General features: G+C 42.7%; 1 protein-coding gene across 1 annotated transcript; it reads right to left on the reverse strand.

Moving 5' to 3' along the window:
• Positions 1–7,785: 7,785 nt before the first annotated feature.
• LOC140491777 (15-hydroxyprostaglandin dehydrogenase [NAD(+)]-like) lies at positions 7,786–22,206 on the reverse strand. The gene is made up of 7 exons (XM_072590179.1): positions 22,098–22,206; positions 17,195–17,318; positions 14,936–15,042; positions 11,300–11,396; positions 9,025–9,101; positions 8,424–8,572; positions 7,786–8,010 (listed from the first exon to the last, which is right to left on the reverse strand). The coding sequence occupies exons 1-7, from the start codon at positions 22,188–22,190 to the stop codon at positions 7,869–7,871; spliced, it is 789 nt and encodes a 262-aa protein (XP_072446280.1). The 5' UTR covers positions 22,191–22,206; the 3' UTR covers positions 7,786–7,868.
• Positions 22,207–24,363: the final 2,157 nt, after the last annotated feature.

Below are 24,363 nucleotides of genomic sequence, written 5' to 3' on the forward strand. Positions count from 1 at the left end.
AGCTATCACAACAAGATCCATCCGTTTACTTTGAAAAACTAACGAACATGGATTTGGGAGAAGGGTTGTGGGGTTTTTGGAGGAGTTGGTTGAGGTGAGCATATTGTCAATTTCCATGGCTCAGCACTGTTCTTTGTGGCACACCACTGGTCACAGGCCTCCAAACCGAAAATCAGCCTTCTACCACCAGCCTCATCTTCTACATCCGAGCCAGTTGTGTATCAAAATCACTAGTTCTACCTGTATTCCATTATATCTAACCTTGCTAACCAGCCTCCCATGAGAAACCTTGTTAAAGTGTTGTTGAGTGGTGTTTTACTGATGGAGGTCTGCGACGAGGCGTTTTCCACAAGGATTAGTGGTGGGACTGCTGTTATTTGTAACTTATATAAATGATTTGATTGAAAGTGTGAATAGAGTGATTAGTAATTTTGCAGGTGACTCAAAAATTAATGGCATTGTGGAAGGTTGTCAAAGGACACAGCAGGATACAGATCAGTTGGAAAACTGGGCTGAGAAATGGCAGATGGAATTTGATCTGGAAAAGTCTGAGATGATGTATTATGGGAGGTCAGCTCCCTGAAGGGGGCAACACCAGTGGATAAGGTGGTAAAGAAGGCATACAGCATGCTTGCCTTCGTTGATTGGGGTTTTGTTTTATAAAAATTGGCAAGTCATGTTGCAGTTGTGTGAAACATTTGAAGTATTGTTTGCATTTCTGGTTGCCACACAATAGAGAAGATCTGGACACTTTGGAGTGGATGAAAAGAATTTGACCAAGTTATTGCCTGGGTTGTAGTTTATTAGTTCAAAGGAAGGGTTGGACAAACTGAATTGATTTTGCAAGAGTTTGGGAGGCTGAGGGCACCTTGATAGATATATGTAAAATTTAGAGAGGCATGGATAGCTTGGATAGTCATCACCTCTTTACCACGTTAGAACTGTCAAATATGAGGGGACATAGATTTAAGAGGAGAAGGAGATTGTTTAAAGGAGGTGTGCGAGGCAAATGTTTTATGCACAAGGTGATCAATGCCTGGAATGCGCTGATATGGGAAGTGTTAGAAAGAGACAGCAGTGTTTCAGAGTGATTTAGACAGACACATGGACAGGCAGGGAATGGAGGGATATACGACATATGTTGGCAGATGGGATTAGTTTAGAATGGTAACATAATGAGCACAGACATGGTGGCCCAATGGACCTGCTCCTGTGTTGTACTATTCAATGTACTTTTTGATTGTGGACCAAGAAATTGTTTTAAAACTAAGAATTGTTGAAGGATGGTTGCATGTTTTGAAATTAGTAACCCGACACTCATTGTCAGTTCTCTTTGCACAATTGCTGGTTCAGTTGAAGTGCAGTTTGCAGATGAGCTGCAGTTGTTGTGGCTGCAACTGGAGATTCAGCCTCTGTGATGATGCTATGGCTTGAAAAGGTGAATTATGTCCTTTTTTGATGGCCAGATATTGATACAAAGGCACCAAGTGATCTGCTCCAAGTCAATTAAGTAAACATCTTGTGATGCCTTGGGTTTTTTTCAAAGTTGGACCAATAGAAGCAGCATGAATGGGTGGAGTCAGGCTCCCACTGAACCAGGGTTTTTGTTCAGCTTTCAGCAGTTGTTTGGATCATGACACTGTATGTGGAAGCTGTTATTCCTCTCTCTGTCACAGCTGAAACCTGGAGTTCAGATTGCTGCCAGAATTCTATGTGAGATAATCTATTTTACTGAATTTCTCTTTGCCAAAGGTATGTTTATTGGATGTTACTATATTTGGATTAGAGTCAGAGTCATAGAGATGTACAGCATGGAAACAGACCCTTCGGTCCAACTTGTCCATGCTGACCAGATATCCCAACCCAATCTAGTCCCACCTGCCAGCAACAGACCCATATCCCTCCAAACCCTTCCTATTCATATATCCATCCAGATGTCTTTTAAATGTTGCAATTGTACTAGCCTCCCCCACTTCCTCTGGCAGCACATTCCATACATATACCACCCTCTGTGTGAAAATGTTGCCCCTTAGGTTTCTTTTATATCAAACATAGAACATAGAAAAATACAACACAGGACAAGCCCTTTGGCCCAGGATATTGTGTCGAGATTGAATCCTAATGTAAAATATAGTAACTTAACCTACACACCCCTCAACTCACTGATATCCATGTGCATGTCCAGCAGTCGCTTAAATATCCCCAATGACACTGCTTCCATCACCACAGCTGGCAACGTATTCCATGCATTTACAACTCCCGGCATAAAGAACCTACCTCTGAAGTCTCCTTTAAACCTTCCTCCTAATATCTTCAAACTATCACTTCTCATACCAGTCAATCCTACCCTGGGGAAAAGTTTCTGGCTATTGACTCTATCTATTCCTCTCATTATTTTGTATAGCTTGATCAGGTCTCCTCTCTTCCTCCTTCTCTTCAGAGAGAAAAGTCCAAGCTTATTCAACCTTTCTTCACAAGGCAAGCCCTCCAGTCCAGGCAGCATCCTGGTAAACCTTCTTTGCACCCTCTCCAAAGCCTCTGTATCTTTCATATAGCAGGGTGACCAGAACTGGACACAATATTCCAAGTGTGGTCTCACCAGGGACTTGTACAGCTGCAGCAAAACCTCGCGGCTCTTAAATTCGAGCCCCCTGTTAATGAAAGCTAAAACACCATATGCTTTCTTAAAAACCCTATCCACTTGGATGGCAACTTTGAGGGATCTATGGACTTGCACACCCAGATCCCTCTGTTCCTCCACACTGCCAAGAATCCTGTCTTTAATCCTATATTCAGCATTCAAGTTCGACCTTCCAAAATGCATCACTTCGCATTTATCCAGGTTGAACTCCATCTGCCATTTCTCAGCCCAGCTCTGCATCATGCTGCAGCCTGCAGTAGCCCTCTATACTATCGATGACACCTCCAACCTTTGTGTCATCTGCAAATTTACTAACACACCCCTCAACCTCCTCATCCAAGTCATTTATAAAAACTACAAAGAGCAGAGACTCAAGAACAGAGCCTTGCGGGACCCCATTCAACACTGACCTCCAGGCAGAATGCTTTCCATCTACAACCACACTCTGCCTTCTGTCAGCCAGCCAATTCTGAATCCAGATAGCCAAATCTCCCTGTATCCCATACTTCTAAACTTTATGAATGAGCCTACCATGGGGAACCCTATCAAATGCCTTGCTGAAGTCCATATATACCACATCCGCTGCTCGACTGTCATCGACCTGTCTTGACACCTCCTCAAAGAACTCAATAAGATTTGTGAGGCATGACCTGCCCCTCATAAAGCCAAGCTGGCTGCCTTTAATCACATTACGCTTTGCCAAATAGTCATAAATCCTATCCCTCAGAATTCTTTCCAAAGCTTTGCTGACCACAGATGTAAGATTGACTGGTTCGTAATGTCCAGGGATTTTCCTGTTACCCTTCTTGAAAAGAGGAACAACATTCACCTCCTTCCAATCCTCCGGTACGACTCCTGTGGAGAATGAGGAGACAAATATCCTTGCTAGCGGCTTAGCAATCTCCTTTCTCACTTCCCAGAGCAGCCTAGGATAAATCTGGTCTGGCCCTGGGGACTTATCAATCTTAATATTTTCCAAAATTTCTATCACATCAACGTCATCAGTCTTGATCTGGTCAAGACTGTATCCCAGCTCCTCTAAGTTTTCATTTACAACAAGTTCCATTTCCTTGGTGAAAACCAAAGCAAAAAACTCATTTAGGGCTTCCCCTATCTGCTCAGACTCCACGCACAAGTTCCCTATGCTATCCCTGATCGGCCCTACCTTCTCCCTGATCATTCTCTTCTTCCTCACGTATGAGTAAAATGCCTTTGGGTTCTCCCTAATCCTTCTTGCCAAACCTTTTTCGTGATCCCTCCTGGCTCTCCTCAGTCCATTTCTAAGCTCCTCTCTAGCAAGCCTCTAAAGCTGTGCTAGATCCTTGTTTCCTCCACCTTATGTAAGCTGCTTTCTTTCTTTTGATGAGAAGTTCCTCTGTTCTTGTCATCCAAGGTTCCTTAATCTTACCCCTTCTTACCTGTCTCAAAGGAACAAATGTGTGCATCACCAGCAACAACTGCTCCTTAAATAGTCTCCACATGTCTGCTGTACCCTTTCTGTGGAACAATTGCTCCCAGTCCATACTTCCCAACTCCTGTCTGATAGCATCATAATGTCCTTTTCCCCAATTAAATATCTTCTCTCTGTAACTGCTCCTTTCACTCTCCAAGGCTATGCTAAATGTGAGGCAGTTGTGATCACTTTCACCAAAGTGCTCTCCCACCGCGAGATCTGACTCTTGTCCTGGCTCTTTGCCAAGCACCAAATCCAAAATGGCCTCTCCCCTCGTCAGTCTGTCTACATACCGAGTAAGGAAACCCTCCTGAACACACCTGACAAAAATGGCTCCATCCAAACCATCGGTACTTTGGAGGTTCCAGTCGATATTGGGAAAGTTGAAATCACCCAAAACAACAATCCTGCTACTTTTGCATTTTTCCAAAATCTGCCCTCCTATGAGGTCTTCAATCTCTCTACTGCTATTAGGTGGTGTGTAGAAAACCCCCAGTGCGGTGGCTGTTGCCTTGCTGTTCCTAACTTCCACCCATACTGACTCAGTAGACAAAACTTCCTCAACAACCTTCATTTCTATAGCTGTGATGCACTCTCTGATTAGCAATGCTACATCCCCTCCTCTTTTTCCACCCGCCCTGTTCTTTTTAAACGTTCTAAACTCTGGAACATCAAGCAACCATTCCTGCCCCTGTGAAACCCACGTCTCCGTTATGACCGCAACATCGTATCCCCAAGTACTGATCCATGCTCTAAGTTCGTCACTCTTATTTCGGACACTCCTTGCATTAAAGCAGACACACTTTAACCGATCTCTTTGTTTCATCGCGTGAGAAACCTTCCTGATAGATTCAATATATCCTGTCACTGTCCCTTCTGCAACTGACGTCCTCTCAGACATATGGCCCTGATTCCCACCCCCCTGCCAAACTAGTTTAAACCCTCCCGAATCACATGGGCAAATCTTCCACCCAGGACATCTGTGCCTCTCCAGTTCATGTGCAACCCATCCTTCATGTACAGGTCCCATCTTCCCCAGAAGGTATCCCGATGGTCGAGGTATCTGAAGCTCTCCCTCCTGCACCAGCCTTGCAGTCACATGTTAAGTTGCATTTGCTGACTGTTCCTCATCTCACTATCTTGTGGCACCGGTAGCAAACCTGAGATCACTACTCTACTCGTCCTGCTCTTCAACTTCCAACCTAGCTCGCTGTAGTCACTTTTCAGATCCTCAATCCCTCTCCTGGCTATATCATTGGTGCCACTATGTATCATGATTTCTGGCTGCTCACTCTCTCCCTTCAGAATCTTGTAAACCTGATCGGCAACATCCCAGACGCTGGCACCAGGGAGGCAACATACCTTCTGGGAGTCCCGTTCCTAACTACAAAATTTCCTGTCAATCCGTCTATTGAATCCCCTACCACTAGCGCTTTTCTATTTCCCCCCACCCCGTCCTTCTGAGCCACAGTGCCAGGCTCAGTGCCTGAGACCTGACAACTATGGCTTTCCCCTGGTAGGCTGTCATCACCAACAATATCCAAAATGGTATACTTATTGCTGAGGGGAACGGCCACAGGGGTCCCTGCTCTGACTATCGGTTCCTTTTCCTCCCCCTGACAGTAACCCAGCTGTCTTTATCCTGTGTCTGGGGAGTGTCCACCTCCCTGTACATCCTCTCAATTTCCCCCTCAGCCTCCTGGATGATCCGTAGTTCATCCAGCTCCAGCTCCAGTTCCCTGACCCAGTTTTAAAGGAGCTGGAGTTTTGTGTGTACTTCCCGCAGATGTAGTTGGCAGAGACATGTGAAGTGAATCTCACCTGCCACATTCTGCAGGAGAAACATGCAACTGCCCTAACATCCATCTCCCACTACTCTGAAAGCCATACAGAACTAAACAAAGGAAGAGAAGAAGAAAAAAAGAGAAACCTGAAAATTTAGCTAGTTTACAGACACTTAGTAAGGTTAGAGGAGGTGGGTGGGAGGGAGGCCCTATGGTGTATGGTCTCGGGTTTAGATCTCACCCACTTAAAGCCTTCCCAGAAGTTCATCACTCCTCCCTCGCACCTCTTGGTAAATGGAGGCCCCGACGCCTGAAGTAAGTCTTTTAAACCATTAGACTCACTTTCCCAGAAGTCCTTCGCTCCTCCCTCGCACCTCTCAGCACCTTTTTCCTCTCACCCTAAACCTATGCCCTCTAGTTCTGGACTCTCCCACCCCGGGGAAAAGACTTTGTCTATTTATCCTATCCATGCCCCTCATGATTTTATAAACCTCTATAAGGTCACCCCTCAGCCTCTGACACTCCAGGGAAAACAGCCATGTGTGCACAACCTCTCCCTATAGCTCAAATCCTCCAACCCTCGCAACATTCTTGTAAATCTTTTCTGAACCTTTTCAAATTTCTCCACATCTTTCTGATCGGAAGGAGACCAGAATTGCACTCAATTTTCCAACGGTGGCCTAACCAATGTCCTGTAGAGCTGCAACATGACCTCCCAACTCCTGTACTCAATACTGTGACAATAAAGGAAAGCAAACCAAACGCCTTCTTCACTATCCTATCTACCTGCAACTCCACTTTCAAGGAGCTATGGACCTGCACTCCAAGGGCTCTTTGTTCAGCAACACTGTCTGGGATCTTACCATTAAGTGTATAAGTCCTGCTAAGATTTGCTTTCCCAAATTGCAGTACCTCACATTTATCTAAAATTAAACACCATCTGTCACTCCTCAGCCCATTGGCCCATCAGATCAAGATCCTGTTGTAATCTGAGGTAACCTCCACTACCCCTCCAATTTTGGTGTCATCAGCAAACTTACTAACTATACCTCTTATGCTCTCATCCAAATCATTTACATAAATGATAAAAAGTACTTGTTGTTTGGTAGTTAAATAATTAGTTATTCTGTTAAGTTTTCCAATAGAAAGAATTTATTCTACTTTTTCGTCCTTTTGTTTGTAGTTTAACTGCAGGGTAAAAATAAAGTGTATTTGGCATAAAGCCAAGGAGTGCAACCAAACTAGTTTCATCTAGAACATAGCATCTAATGCATGCCCTTGCATGAGAGAGAAGTTGGGGCCTAGGCTACCTCCTTGTTAAATTTGATGGGGATTTGATCTAGTCCATAACACCTCTAACATGTCACTGATTGGTCTGTAGACTAGTAACCATCTAATGATAAAAAAAGTCTTCTGCTGCTTATAATTATGTGTTGTGTTCTCAGTTCTCTGAACAGTTTGTAGCTGTGAACAACAGAGGGAGAAGCCATCAGACATTCACCAGATCAGGAGATCTCTCTAATCTCTGCCATAAAAGCCACCTGGCCCATGAATAAAATTGATTTATCTTCCCTTCAGCAGTTGAAAGCTGTGAAAATTCTGAAACCTATGTCTCTCCTGTATCATCAATATTGGTATTAAAGAATCCAACTGATATTTATGCAGCTAACTATTGTGAACAATTGTTACTTCCCAGCCACCTAAGTGGTTAGGGCAGGGTTAAGCAATCCATGCCTCAAGTGATCTGATGTAAGATGCAGTTTGACCGCTTTATACCCTCTGGTCACATGCTATGATGTAGTAATGGTATCATCAGCATGCTTCTTCCAAGAACATAACACAGCCTCGATCAGTTCTGATTTATATCCAACAATTTCATATGAAAACACCAAAAGCATCACCACCAATTAAAATGTTCATCCTTTTATATTTGACCATGTTTAAACTTTTCATTGTTCTCAATGACCTGTTGCTTGAATTCATTTGGTACCTAAATAGATTTTGGATTTTCTGGAAGAATTGCCGGAATGGCTTCATACTCAAGCTTGCCATTATCCAACACCTTCAGCGATGCTCCATTCCTGGTCGGATCCATGACGAGCTGCAAGAATCCCTCTGCAACATGTGAGGTCCTATAAAAGTCATATGGTAATCATGAGCATTAAGCTAGTTAGTTTAAAATATCCCACCATCAGAACTCAAATTCCCCCAGTGTGTTAAGGCTGCACACCACTGGGCCTTCTACCCAATCTGAGAGGATATAACTAGCAGGGTCAACAAAGGAGAAACAGCCAAGATCATTGATTTCCAGTCGGCATTCCAGGGTAGTTTCCACATCTCCTCTCACATCATTCTTTAAACTCATCAAATCAAACATGTAAATTCTCAGTTAATGCCAAAGACTCAGAAATCAATCTGTGTATTTTGTGGATACCACGCCAATCATTTCTGTAACACATTACTCTACAAATACTCCATGTTGATATTTGAACATGTTTTCATCCTATCAATTCCCACCCCACTTCCTGATTATGTTCAAACTCACTTCAGAACTCCAAGGTTGGCTATCATCATCTCAAGCTTCTCCTTCTCATCTGGAGTCTTCACTGATTTCAGATCTGTCAGAATCTTCGTGTCGACGAAAACAGGACACAGCACTTGTAATCGCACCCCATGCTTCTCAAGGCAAGTCAGCTGAAAGCAGAAACTTCGTAATGTCTCATACTCTTTGAGCTTTATAGAACTTTACAACTTCCTGACAGGAAGCTCTCAGATGTTGGTTTATGTGGAGTTTTATGTTGAGGGCCCATCCTGACTGCAACAGACTGGGGGAATCAGGAATCCAGCCCAAGTTCCCTGGAAAGAGTTTGTGCTTTGCTTGAGGCTCAGCTGAGTGGCAGCACAATTCAAACACACATAACTATTAGGGTTATTGACGGATGAATTATCAATTTATAAGTATGCACTTGTTCACTTTGTTAGTTATTGTAGACAAACAGAATATTTTAAAAAGCATGAAATTTGTAAAGGTTAATGTTCAGAGAGATTGGTGTGTACTCATGAAAGGAAACCGATCTTAGATTCTTGCATGGTATTGGTGCATTATTTATTTAGAAAACCTTTACTCTTTATAGTATAGCACTCACAGACAGTGACGCAGTGAATCCTACTACTCCGTACTTTGAGGCTGAATAAACTGGTCCAAAGAGGAAAGGAATCAAACCTGTTCACCACAAAACAGCAGAGAATTAGCATCAAACACTCCATCAAACAGAAACATGTGAAAATATGGAAATGAATTGGTATGGAAACAGGTCATCTAGGTCACGTCAACATTTACCACTTACATGAAGAAATAGTCCTGATTCCATTTGCCTGCATTTATTAAATTTAAAATGTAAAGGAAAGGCAAGCAGGAAACTGTCAGTCATAAATAACTTCTCTGAAAACATGAAATACTGGCAGCAGGCATGGAGAGAGAGAGGAAGCTAACATTTTGAGTCCAGGTGACACTTCAGCAGGGCGGATGTGAAATGTGAACTGTGAAGGGGGCAGCATTTATGCTATAGTGTGGGGGTGGGGGTGTGGAATGCTTGAGGGAGAAAAGTTCAGATAAAGTGATCGGAATGTGAGAATGGCAGAAAATAGTGTGTCCAAGTACCAGACTGGAAAGAACAGACAGTCCCGCTGGAGTGGGATGAGGGGAGAAAGGATTTGGTGACAGAGAATATAACAAGCAAAGTTAAAGAATGAGAGTGGGTTCTCCATAATTAACCTCTCCGTGGCAATACTTCTACCAAGAGGGTGGTATGGTGCCTCAGTGATTAGGACTGCTACCTCACAGCGCCTTAGACCTGGGTTCGATTCCAGCCTCAGGCGACTGGCTGTGTGGTGTTTTCGCATGCTCCCCTTGTCTGCATGTGTTTCCTCCAGTTTCCTTCCACAGTTCAAAGATGTTCAGGTTAGGTGATTTTCCTGAACTGGGCAGGCTGGGTGGATTAGACATGAGCAATGCAGGGTTGCAGGGATCGGGTGAGTTTAGGTAAGATGCTCTTCAGAGAGTTGGTGTGGACCTGATGGGCCAAATGGCCTGTTTTCACACTGTAGGGATTCTATAAAGAGGGTCCATTTGTCAAACAATCTGCACTTTCCTCACATTTGGTATCAATGTAGTTTTTCTTTTACTTTGTTTTTCCTTGAGACCTGTCCTGATGAGTAGAAGTGTTTTTTCAGCTATATTCTGTATTTATGTGCTACAAAAGTTTGTTTGGATAAAATAACACTGGAAGTATTCTGTGATCTTCTTTAAAACAGTAGCAATGGTAACTGTTCTGTCCCTTGAGGGGGCAGGCATCGTCTCATTTTAACATCTCAGCTATTGATAGCAGAACAACCTTCTCTTATTGCTAAGCTGAAATGTCAGCTAAAATTGTTGGGTCAAAGAGTTAGGCTTGGCTTATATTTTTTGGAAAGAGAAGGCTGAGGAATAGATAAAGGGGTTATAATAGAGGAGACTTAAAAAGAATGTTTCGACTAGAGGTCAACTGTGTTGGACAACGCTGAAGATACCAGGAACTGATAGGAGGCTTTACAATGGGCAGTTATGTCAATGTTTTATGAGGGTAATTATGCTGAGACATTCAAGTCTGCAAACATTGCAGGAAATCAGTAACTGGTGTCTTTCCCAAATGAGGGCAAAATAGTCAGGTTTGGTCATGTACACAGATAATTCGAAATAAGGCATACACTTGGCACAGATCTGTTTATGAAGCAGCCCAGGAAATCCTTGATTTTCAGCAAGACTTCAAAGAATACCTCTGCAAAAGGTACTCTAGGTCAGGAGGTGTCATGAAGACATTCAGAGGACATCCATCCCAGGCAGCGTGCATTATTTATTTAAGTCCTTTATAAGTTAATTGCATTTTATAGAGCTCTAAGTGTCTCCGTTATATCTTTGTCTACGTCTATCCTATTGTCTCCCAGAGATGGCCAATAACGGTAGTGGGCCTCTGATGGGTCTTGTCTTGGAAAGCAAGGCTGGTGCAGATTCAATACATTTTTGGTAGTACAGATCTGATGGGCCAAAGAGCCTCTCCTGTTCTGTGTAATTCTACGGACTATTGAACAGTCACTAACAAATCCAGCGAAGAATAAAGGAAAAACCAGAAGTGATTCAAATGTAATCACCTTGTGACTGCGAGAGAATGGCTTGAGGTGAATGACACTTGAAGGGAAGTTACGGAAGTTGAATGATGTTGTGAGTTGTTCAGATGACCGGCAGCTTGTGTGGAGATAAATATCTTCTCCTTTGCTGTACATTACGTGCAAAGTGTAATTTGTCCACTGTGGATGTTTTCCAGAATCCTCAGGCAAAACTTAGAATATTCATTGATAAACTATTGATAAACTTTGCTGACTTACCTGCTAAGGAGGCGATATTAACAATCACTCCTCCTTTCCCTCCAGTCTCTTTACTCATGTGCTGTATTCCCAGATAGGTTCCTTTAATTACACTGACCTGAAATACAAACATCATAGGAATCACCAGGCAGCAGGCCATTCAGTTAATGTTAAAATACTGACATGTAGACAATTGCAAAATACAGAGATGTATGTGGATAGCAAATCTCATTGATATTCACCCAGCAAGAGTACATTCAAGCATTCTGGATTAGTGGTGCTGGATGCTGCCTGAACTGCTGTGCTCTTCCAGCACCACTAATCCAGAATCTGGTTTCCAGCATCTGCAGTCATTGTTTTTACTACATTCAAGCATTAGCAGAACACAGAAAAATTCAGATGCTAGTAGAATGATAAACAGTAAAATGCTGTGGAAAGATGCAGAATAATTTGTGGAATGGGAAGTCTGATAAACAGGATGGACAAACTAAGGGATTGGCAAACTGGTCACTAGAATAAACCGACTGATCCATTGAATGAAGAGGATATTCAGTGGAATGAACAAACTAGCTACGATGGTGTGAAGATTGGTCAGTGGATGGATGAACAGATTGGTCAAATGGATTCGATCAATCTGTGACTTGGTTAATGGGATGGATTTCGCGCCCAGATTCATATCAACGTAGTGAGTTTTGAACAGATCTGTTTCTGAATAAATATAATGACTCGTAGCTTACTGGGTTTTCCTGCGCCACACTTCTTGACTCTGATTTCCCTCATCTGCAGTCCTCACTTTCTCTGAGTCGATTGTATTAAATGGGGTGTGGTAGTGCTCCACTGACATCCACAGGAAATTGATTGGCAGGCAGCTGACAGAGACCAGGGAAAAGGAGCACATTCTCTGGTGCGTGATATATGTCTGGTGATGGTGTTTTCCAGTGACTGGTCTCAAGCTTAAACTTTTCATCGCACTTAGCAATTAGTTGGGTTTTTATTCGTTCCTGGGTGGAGTAGTCATCGCCCAGGTCAAATTTGATTGCCCATCCTCATTTCCTTTGAGAAAATGATAGAGGTAAGATTTTCTTTAATATTTGTTCATTCATGGAATGTGGGCAATGCTGGCTGGGCCAGTATTTATTGCCCATTCCTAATTGCTCAGAGTGCAGTTAATTGCCTAACAATGTGGATCGAGAGTCAAATGTAGGCAGAACTTGGAAGGGCAGTAGTTTTTCTTCCCGAAAGGACGTTAGTGATGCAGCTGGTTTTTTCCAACAATCAACAACAGTTCATGGTAACAATAACTTCAGCTTCTAATTCCAGATTTTGTTTTTTTGAATTTAAATGTCACCATCTGCCATGGTAGGATTTGAACCCATGATATTAGGGCGACTATTATAGTGACATGATTACTAACTCACAAAAGCAGTTAGCATATCTATGTGAGGCTGGTGCTTGAATAGCCTGTGGGATACCTTTCTCAATTTTGGCACACATCCTGAGTTAATAGCCCTGAGGAGGACTTTGCGATATTAACTTTGCTGTTTTTGTCATTTCTGATACTTAAGATGATGTCCAATGGTCCTCCACCTTTCCTTCTTATTCATCTTTCCTGTGGTATTTTTGTGCCACTATATCCTGTGGTAGACCATTTTAGAGTTAATCACAATGCTGTGGGTGTAGAATCAGGCAGACCAGGTAAGATAATCAGATTCCCCATTAGATTTCCTTCTGTACAGAACGCAAGAGAAGTAGGCAGGTTTTTATGATTATCTGATAGCTTCATGCTCTTCATTCATTGACCTTGCATTAGCCCAGTTATCATGATTCATGGGTTTGGAAGGTGCCTTCAAAGAAGCTTTTTAGAAATTCTGCAGTGTATCTTATAGATGGTACACGCTGCTGTGACCTAGCATTGATGTTAGAAGGAGTGAATGTTTGTGGCGTAGTGCCAATTATGTAGGCAGTTGAATCCTGGAGGGTGTCATGCTTGGTGAGTGATGTTTGAGCTGCATTGAATCAGACAAGTTGACAATATTCTGTGACACACCTGAAATGTGCTTTGGGGATGGCAGTCAATACTTGGGGAGTCAGGAGGTAAGTCATCTGTGGTTGAATTCCCAGTGTTTGTCTTAATTTTGAAGCCAAAGGAGCCTCTTCAATTTCTCATCAACGCTACAACCCAGGTTACTGATTGTGTAGAATTCAGTGATGGCAATGCCATTACATGTGAAGAGGTGAGGGTGAGATTCTCTCAGGTTGGAGATGATCACTACCTTATACTTGTGTGGTGTGAATGTTACTTGTTACTTATCTGACAAAGCCCGGATGTTGTTCAAGCCTTGCTGTATATGGATATGTAATGTTCCTGTACAAGACACTGAAAGGGACTGAATTGCCCACTAAAGTTTCTTGGGTGCTGTTTTAATGTTCCAGCACATAAATGAGATCATTATTATGAAAAGTAGATTTGTAATGACTGAACCGTAACTCTCAGTTTACAGACCATCATCTTCTCCCATCTTCATGGGAATTTCCTGTTCCCTTGGCACAACAGTGCCTTCACAGAACCTGAGCCTCCACTTCAATATTTGTTCATGTTGTGTGAAATGTCATAAACACATCAAGCAGACATATGTCATCAGCCTAACAAATATGTTCTGCTATTTAATAAGAACAGTTAAAATCTTCTAAATCAATGGAAATACCACTACCGCAAATTCCACTCCAAGTCACTCACTATCTTGATTTGGAAATATATCACTGTTCCTTCAGTGCCACTGGGTCTACACCCAGGAATTCCCTCTCTAATGGCTTTTTGGGTGGACCAAAAGAACATTGATAGTGACAGTTTAAGAAGGAGCTCATCACCACCTTCTCAAATGTCCCGAGGCAACTATACCCACATCCCAAGTTAAAAAATTGTCATGGTGTAAGGTCAAGGGAAATTATTGCTGGTCACCAATTCCCATCCTTCTGTCTTACATATCTCTCTCCGCCATCCCATTCTCCCAGCAATCTCAGATTACAGCACATCCATGATAAGAATCACCTGATCTGAGGAAAAGAAAGCTTCCAAAAATTCTGGATGGGGACTTCCACACCCATCATTAGTTAGTGGTGCTTAGAAACATGGGCTTTGACAAGAGTGCCATCATCATCGGCAAGAGCCTGTGCAGTGTCACCATCGTTGTCTGAGTTGGCCAGATTCCAAAGGGTATAGATATCAGATGGAGATATCTTTTGGTAGTGAGGGATCAAGGATATGACCCAATTATCCTCAGATGGATTTTCAGGTGCCAGTGTTGGACTAGGCTGGAGAAAGTTAAAAAAAAATCACACTACACCGGGTTAGAGTCCAACATGGTTTATTTGAAAGCTACTGCTTCCAAATAAACCTGTTGGACTGTAACCTGGTGTTGTGTGATTTTTAACTTTATCCTCAGCCTCAGCAAAGTACCACAGGAGTCCATATTGTTGCAATCTATTGAGTCAAGGATTTTATTGCGACCATTCTTCGCTGAGTTTTACATTGATTTACAGAATGAAACCTTAAAAATATTCATCTCCAAACTAAACCACATCCCAGTTTCATTAAGTGTTAATTAATGTGCTCACATGAAACACAATTAAAATAAACAATATACAATTGACACATACCAGGTTTATACTGAGGCAGTTCTCCCAGTTTTGCTCATCAAAGATCCCTGCATTGTTACATACTATATCCAATTTCTGAAATTTTTCAAGAGTTTTGCTGAAGCAATCTGGAAAAGACAGTGAATGTAGTTAATTATCAAAGTTTGCAATGTCTACGGCCAAAATACCAGTACTAAATACATTCCTCAGAATGTCTCATTCAGCTACTGAGTGATAGAATCATAGGGAGATGCAGCAGAGAAACAGTCCACCATATGTATGCTGACCAACAAATGCCAAACTATGTTCGTCCCATTTACCTGCACTTGCTTTGCTCTGGCATGTTATGTGCTCAATCAGATGCTTCTTAAATATTGCACGAGCACCTGACTCCATCACCCTTTCAGCCAGTGCATTCCATACTTCCACTACTCTGAGTGGAAATTTCATTCCTTACATCTTTTGTAAAACACTTACTCCTCACTTTGTGGTTTACACATAAAAGAAGTGGAACTATCATGGTATTCGAACAGATGAAAGACTCAACAGACAATCAAGGTATTTTTCAATGTATAATTTCAATTACATCACACTGTAAATTTTTGCTATAAATTCTGTGCCTTACAATTGTGTCCTTCACAACCACCTGATGAAGGAGCAGCGCTCCGAAAGCTAGTGATTCCAATTAAATCTGTTGGACTATAACCCGGTGTTGTGTGATTTTTAACTTTGTACACCCCAGTCCAACACCGGCATTTCCAAATCCTCACTTTAAACTTTCGTCCATTGGTCTGAGACACATGTGCCACAGGGAAGAGAATTTCGCGATCTCCCCTGTTTTTACCTCCATAGGTTTGTATACCTAAATTAGATTACCCCTCAACCTTCTCTGCTGCAGGAAAAATAATCCCATCCTATCCAATCTCACCTTATAATGAGACTTTCTATTTCAGTTGTTAGATGTTTCATTATCGAGGATGATCTATACGTGCAAACAATTGATGAATTTTCCTGATCTCTGTCCTGGGAAATGAGGTTGGGCAAGGCCTTTTCACCAAACTCTCTTGATGTGCAACCAGAATTTTTGGAAATTCTCATAGAGAATCTGTTGGGCCAAAGGGCCTGTTTCCACACTGTAAGTAATCTAATCTAAACATTTCAGCTGATGTTGCAATTTAAAAAAGTGGGCGGCACGGTGGCATAGTGGTTAGCACTGCTGCCTCACAGCGCCAGAGACCCGGGTTCAATTCCCGCCTCAGGCGACTGACTGTGTGGAGTTTGCACGTTCTCCCAGTGTCTGCGTGGGTTTCCTCCGGGTGCTCCGGTTTCCTCCCACAGTCCAAAAGATGTGCAGGTCAGGTAAATTGGCTATGCTAAATTGCCCGTAGTGTCAGGTAAGGGGTAAATGTCGGGGTATGGGTGGGTTGCGCTTCGGCGGGTCGGTGTGGACTTGTTGGGCCAAAGGGCCTGTTTCCACACTGTAAGTAATCTAATCTAATCAGAACCCTTCTACTGTATGTGCATGAAATGTGAGGAATGCTCCCAGCATGCATCCTGTTTCCCACAATCAACAACCATCCAGATCCTGAAAAAAAAAGCCACCTGTAGATTTGCAAAAAGCACCTCCCCACCTCCATATACACACCTGGAAATGGTAATGGTGTGCGACATCAAACCATTGAGGAACATCCCTGCTTCCTTGCAAGAGGCAACAGGCCTTAGTCTTTTGGACAGAACTGAACAGACTGTGGGAACCATCATCAGGAGAAATGAGACACTAAACTAGAATATGGTCTCACTCCTGGGGCACTAAATCAGGGTCATCTAAACCACGACCTACACAAGAAGCATGTACTGAGATCACAAGATTCTCCACCAGGAACACTGAAACCCTGAAACCAAGGAACACGAAAAAGCTGAACAGTATAAATTGGTGCCTGAGCACAGACTAAGTATTGAATTCTGGAATTTGTGTTCCCAATGAAGTACCCCATTTCTGGGTAGATATTTGCTCCCTGCTCTGATGGCATGATTTCTAAGTGTAATTGCATCCTTGGGCTTCTTTCTCAGTACATGAAAGGTGATCCTCAATGCTGTACTGATTATATTTAATCATATTGCTGTGTATAAACATACTCTGCCAGCAATGTAACTCCCATTCATGTTCACTCCAGCTAATTGTTACATTCATTGGTTGCAGCAAAGTGTCTGTTTAGAAACCAGTTAGTCAGATTTAACAAGTCAGTGGCATGTTGATAAAATTAGTGTTTGAATTGGTACCTTTCAGCTGATTCTCAGATGTTACATCACATGGAAGGAATAAAATATTCTCAATTCCATAGATTTGTCCAAAGGCAGCTTTGGTAGCTTCCCCTCTGGATACACTGATATCCAACAGACTCACCTAAAGGAAGAAAACATGGTTCAATCCCAAAGGATCCTAAAGTAAACGTACAGGTTGGTCAATGTGTCTGAATGGAGCTTGGGTCAGTCAATGGCCCATTTCAAACCTTAATTCCAATTCTGACCAGACAAATGAAATCTACACCTAACTTCTTCTAATGGAGGATCCTTCAGCAATGATTTGATGCAGCGTTCCTTGGAGGAGATAGTGTAGAGATCCCCTTTTTCTTGGGCATGAGCTGCTGGATTAAAATGAGTAAAGAGTTCAGTTGACCCAAAGCTTCTTCCAAAAGTAACAGTGCATGAAGAAGGTGTATAGTTGTAACATCATTGGAGGTAGAATGGCAGCAAGGTAGATAGGTCAGGAGTTGTTAGGGGTGGGCATCAGAAGCCATGTCTGGTGATAGTGCTGAATCAGGTTTGAGAGCATGGGGGAGGAATTAGGCCAGGAGTGAAGAATCTCAATGGCAGGTCACTGGTGCGAGACACCGGGTAGAGGGCTTGTCAGTCAATGTGCCAGAGGATTAGTTGATTATTGATGGCGACTCAGGTCATGTTGGGAGTGATGCTGCCAGGCTAGTAGTTGGATGTCAAGGGGAAAGTTGGTTGGGTGGTTAATGTGAGTGATTTGTGTTCAGTTGTATTGTTCTCCTGGAGTTTTAAGACTTTGGTGTTTAACATTTCCTGGGTGACTATCCCGACATATAATGTGACACAACCAAACTCTGCAGCATGAAATCAGAGCCTTTTGTGGGGTAGTGGGTGCTGCTAGCTAGGCCAACATTTATCAGCTGGCTCTATTTGCCCTTGAGAAGGTAGTGGTGAGTGTCTTTCTTGAACAGCTACTGTGCACCTTCTGTGGTTTAAGCCACAATGCTGTTAAGGAGGAAGTTGCAGGATTTTGATCCAAAGATAGTGAAGGAAGGCAATATATATTTCCCTGTCAGCATGTGAGTGGCTTGGAGGGCAAATTTCAAGTCTGGTGTTCCCATGTATCTGTTGCCTTTATTAGATTCCCTACAGTGTGGAAACAGGCCCTTCGGCCCAACAAGTCCGCACTGACCCTCTGAAGAGCAACCCATCCAGACCCATTCCCCTACACCTAACACTATGGACAATTTAGCATGGCCAATTCACCTGACCTGCACATCTTTAGACTGTGGGAGGAAATCGGAGCACCCGGAGGAAACCCACGCAGACACGGGGAGAATGTGCAAACTCCACACAGACAGTGGCCCAAGGCAGGAATTGAACTCTTGTCCCTGGTCTTGTGAGGCAGCAGTGCTAACCACTGAGCCACCATGCCACCCCATGAGATGGAAGTGAGCACAGATTTGGAAGGTGCTGTCCAAGGATCTTTGATGAACTTCTGCAGTGCATCTTATTTGGAGCACACAAAGCTACTTCTGAGTATCTGTGGTGGAAGGATTCAATACTTGTGGATGTGGTGCCAATCAAGCAGATTGCTTTGTCCTAGATGGTGTCGAGCTTCTTGAGTGTTGTTGGAGCTGCACCCATCCAGTCAAGTTGGAAGTATTCCATCACACTCCTGATCTGTGCCTTGTGGGCAGGCTTTGGGGATTCAGGCGGTGAGTTACTCACCACAGTATTCATAACTTCTGATCTGCTCTTGTTGTCATTGTGTTTACGTAGCAAGTCCATTTGAGTTTCTGGTCAATGTTAATCCCAAAGATAGTGGGGGATTCAGTGATGGTGACACCACAGAAAGTCAAGGGGTGGTAGTTAGATTATTTCTTATCAGTGATTGTCATAACTTAGTATTTGTGTGGCACAAACATTACTTGCCACTTGTCAATCCAAGCCGAGATATCATTCAGCCCTTATTGCATTTGCAGATGGACTGCTTTTTAGTATCTGAGGATTCATGAATGGTAATGAACGTTGTGCAATCATGAATGAATGGTTTTAATGTCACATGTATTTTCTTGTAAGAAAGACAGTAAAATACAGTGAAAAGCTTTTCCACTATCACCATGATTCTGTGCCATTTTTTGCAGTTTTAAGAATAAGAAAAATAGAAAGCTATATGTCAAAGAGAGTCCATCAGTCATGAGCCAGCTCATCTTCAGAGAACATCTCCATTTCTGACCTCATGACACAGAGAAGTCATTATGAAGCAGTTGAAGATGGTTGGTCGAGAAAATCTCCATCATGTTCAATAAGGGTCCTCTTGTGGTGCAGTGATTGTGTTTCTACTCCAGAAATCTCGAAACCTGGGTTCAAGTCCCAACTGCTTTTGAAGTGTGTAATGACACGTGTGAACAGTTCGATTGGTAAAAATATTCAATCATGTATTCTGTTTGATTGTTTGTTGACATTAAATATGATGTGTTGGTGCTGATATTGATCTGGTGTAGACAAAGTCAGAAGTCACACAATACCAGGTTAGTTCACCTGATGATGAAGCACCGCTCTGAAAGTTTGTGATTTCAAATAAACCTTTTGGACAACCTGGTGTTGTATGGCATCTGATTAAATCTATGAGCTAATATTATTTCTTCTGCTATTGCTTTTTTGTGCAGTTATTTATTCTTAATACAACAAAGCAATGTTATATGGAGAGGAAGAAAACTATGCCAATTGAATGATAATGTTGAGTGATTGCAACTAGCAGCAAACCAACCAAGTTTTCAATAAAAAAGGAACCGAGTAAAGAACATACCTCTTGACGTGATTACATTATCACCAGCTTGACAACTTGTCAAAGCTCCAGAACATTATATCAAAGTTTAATTATTAATTTTGTTAAAGCTTATTTTAAATGTGTGTATAATTACTGAATTGACAACATGTCCCTCTGTACAATTATCTGTGAAGGAGAGTCGCTCCAAAAGCTAGTGTGCTTCCAATTAAACCTGTTGGACTATAACCTGGTGTTGTGTGATTTTTAACTGTTGGGGATTGGTTTGCTTTTGAAAATGGGAGACATTGTGTCATGTCTTGCAGCAGGTATGGAATCTGTGGAGTAGTACAATAGCTCAGTGGTTAGCACTGCTGCCTCACATTGCCAGGGAATCAGGTTCGACTGTTTGAGTGGAGATTGCACATTCTCCAGGTGTCTGCAAGGGTCACCTCTGAGTGGTTTCCTTCCAATATCTAAAGATGTGCAGCTTAGGTGAATTGGCCATGCTAAATTGCCCTTGGTGTTCAGGGAGGTGTGGGTTAGGTGCATTAGTCAGGGGTAATATGGGGTAATAGGGTAGGTGGAGTGGGTTACTCGTCAGAGGGTTCGTGTGGACTTGTTGCCCAACAGGCCTGTTTCCCCACCATCAGGATTCTCTGATACTATTCTATATACTTTTAAAGGGCATGCCTATGATGCCAGCACTGTATATGCATGTGGCCTGTTGATATAAAGATCTCAGGCTCCATCTTGCAGAGCTCTGTCCTCTTACAGCATAACAAACTGAGAGAAGCATGAGATCGTAATGCATCTGATGGACTTAGCTTAGTCCCAGTCACACAAATCATTCACTGAAGCTTCCAACCTTTCTGGGATCCCAAACAGCTTCAGATTGCTACAGCTAAAAATAATGAGACAGCCTGGTGTATGAGAACTGGCCACTCCCATTCAAGCTGCTTTCATTGTTCCAGCTTTTCAAAAACAGAACCTAAAAGCCTCCCACATTTTTACTTTAGGCTCTCACCAGTAGCCAGCTTTGCACCTCAGCCTTTACAAACTCTTTTCAAAAATTCCCAGAACAATATAACCTCCTTAACGTGACAGCATCATCACATGGGATGGCACATTGTGGCTGTACAGGACATTGGTTAGGCCACGTTTGAAATGCTGTGTTCGATTCTGATCTCCCTGCTCGAGGAAAGAAACTGTTAAACGTGAAAGTGTGCAGAAAAGATTAACAAGAACGTTGCCAGGATTGGAAGGTTTGAGTTAGAGGGAAAAGTTCATTAGGCTGGGGCTGTTTTTCCCTGGAGCATGGGAGGCTCAGGGGCGACTTTTTGAAGTTTATAAATTCATGAGGGGTATGGATAGGGTAAATAGTCAAGGTCTTTTTCCGAGAGTGTGGGAGTCTACAAGTGGGGGATAGAGGTTAAGGTGACAGGACCAAAATTTAAAAATGATCTAAGGGCAACTTTTTCATATAGATGGGTGATGCATTTGTGGAACCATCTGCAAGTCGGGGTGATAGAAGCAAGTGCAATTACATCATTAAAAGTCATTTGGACAGATAAAGAGGAAAGGTTTGAAAGCTATGGGATAAATGCTGGCAAAAGGGACTAGGTCAGATTGGAATGTCTGGTTGGCTGTGAGGAATTGGATCAAAGGGTCAGTTTCTGGGTTGTATGACTCTGACTTTACAATGTTCATTTTTGCTGACAGCTTTTAGGTGTTCTGCAAAGCACTTACCCAGTCTCCTCTTTATTTCCCCAATGTAGAGGAGACCACACTGTGAGTAGGGAATATAGTTGACCAGATTGTGTGAAAAACAGGTAAAGAGCTGCTTTTCTGAGAATTTGTGCCTGGAGCGTTAGATAGTGAGGAGGGGGGAGAGGTAGACGGGCAGGTGTTACACCTTCTGCCATTGTATACTGACCCGCAGGTAAATTGGTGGAATATGGCTTTCACTGCAGTTCAGTTTCAATTTAAAACTCTTATTGTTCAACCTAGCTCTTACACACCACTTGCTCCAGATCAGGTTAACACAAATAGCTGCATTTCTGAACACACTGCCTGGGCAATCGTCACCTTTCTTTGCATGGGGAAATTGACAGGAACTGATTCCAGCAGAATTGTTACCTTAGCACTGTTCTTCAGGAGGATTTCAGCAATTGCTTTCCCGATGCCTTGGGCAGCGCCAGTCACCAGCGCAACTTTCCCCTGGAGCTCCATCGTAGCACTGACGGTGGACTTTAGTGTTTTGCACCGAGACTTTATGAAGTACTTGCAGTTAACTTATCACTAATAAACATTTGCAGGATATCCACCTATACAACAGAGAAAGACAGGAAGACTGCCGCCCATCTTCCTGACCTGGTCAGTTTCCTCCCCATTTCGTCTTGTTTTTGCACCAATCTGAAATTCCGTACCCTCTCACTTTTCCCCGCCCTCACATTTCTAGTTCATGGCCAGCATCCACATTATGGATTGGACTAGTTCCTCATCCTTGAAACCAAGCAGCGTTTGATCGAGTAAAGGGCTGTAAAATATGTGAGTTCACTCTGCCTGTACCCCCTACCCAGTACCCAGGCAGCGAGCTATCACAACAAGATCCATCCCCTTCACTTTCACAAACTAAGGAACATGGATTTGGGAGAAGGATTGTGGAGGTTTGATCAGACTTGGTTGGGGTGAACATATTGTTAATTACCATGGCCCTTTCTTCCAGGGGAGCTGTTCTCAGGCAGCGGTGACCCTGGCTGTTGCGATTGCCCTATGCTCAAATGTGCTCCCAAACAAAACCCAGTATGTACTGGGTGCTCACACTTATGTTCACATTCAAATCATTCATTTAAATGATGAAAAATAGTGGACCCAGCTCTGATCTTTGTGGCAAACCACTGGTCACATGCCTCCAGTCTGAAAATCAGCCTTCCATCACCATCCTCATCTTCTACATCCGAGCCAATTGTGTATCAAAATTGTGAGTTCTACCTACATTCCAACTGCTCTAACCTTGCTAACCAGTTCCCCTTGAAGAACCTTGCCAAAGTGTTGTTGAGGGGTGTTTTACTGACGGAAGCCTGTGACAAAGGGTTTTCCACAAGGATTGGTCCTGGGGCCTCTGATATTTGTAATTTATACAAATGATTTGATTGAAGGTGTGTATAGTGTGATTAGTAATTTTGCTGATGACACGAAAATTAATGGAGTTGTTAAAGGACAAAGCAGGATTAGATCATTTGGAAAGTTGGGCAGAGAAATGGCTGATGGAATTTGATCTGGACAAGTGTGAGATGAGGTCAGCTCCCTGGAGGGGCAATACCGATGGATAAGGTGGTAAATAAGGCATACAGCCTTCATTGATTGGAGCTTTGTGTATAAACAATGGCAAGTTATGTTGCAGCTGTGTGAAACTTTCATTCGGCCACATTTGAAGTATCGTGTGCAGTTCTCATTGCCACACTATAGAAAAGATCTGGACACTTTGGAGTGGGAGCAAAAGAAGCTGAACAGGATATTGCCTAGATTGTAGTTTAATAGTTGAAAGGAAGGGTTGGACAAACTTAGATTGTTTTTGCAAGAGCGTGGGAGGCTGAGGGCGACTTGATAGATGTATGTAAAATTTAGAGAGGCATGGATATTCAGTATCTCCTTACCAGGATGTAAATGTCAAATATTTGGGGACATAGATTTAAGAGGAGAAGGGGAATGGTTAAAGGAGATGTGTGAGGCAAATGTTTTATGCAGAAGGTGATCAATGTCTGGAATGCGTTGCTAGGGGATGTTTTAGAAAAATTTAACAATGATTCAGAGTGTATTAGACAGACACTTGGACAGGTAGGGAATGGTGGGATATAAGTCATATATCGGCAGATGAGATTAGTTTAGAATGGCAACATGATGAGCACAGACATGGTTGTCCAAAGGACATGCTCATGTGTTGTACTGTTCGATATATTTTTGATTGTGGACCAAGAAATTGTTTTAAAACTAAGAATTGCTGGAAGATCATTGCATGTTTTGAAATCAATTAACTCGATACATTGTCAGTTCTCTTTGCACAATTGCAGGTTCAACTGAGGTGCAGTTTGCAGATGATCTGCATCTGTTGTGGTTGCAACTGGAGATTCAGCCTCTGTGATGATGCTATAGCTTGAAAAGGTGAATTCTGTCCTTATTTTAGGACTAGACATTGAAACAATGGCACCAAGTGATCTAGATTAGATTAGATTACTTACAGTGTGGAAACAGGCCCTTCGGCCCAACAAGTCCACACCGCCCCACCGAAGCGCAACCCACCCATACCCCTACATTTACCCCTTACCTAACACTACGGGCAATTTAGCATGCCAATTCACCTGACCTGCACATCTTTGGACTGTGGGAGGAAACCGGAGCAAAC

Source organism: Chiloscyllium punctatum, chromosome 20 (assembly GCF_047496795.1).
Source record: "Chiloscyllium punctatum isolate Juve2018m chromosome 20, sChiPun1.3, whole genome shotgun sequence".
NCBI lineage: Eukaryota > Metazoa > Chordata > Chondrichthyes > Orectolobiformes > Hemiscylliidae > Chiloscyllium > Chiloscyllium punctatum.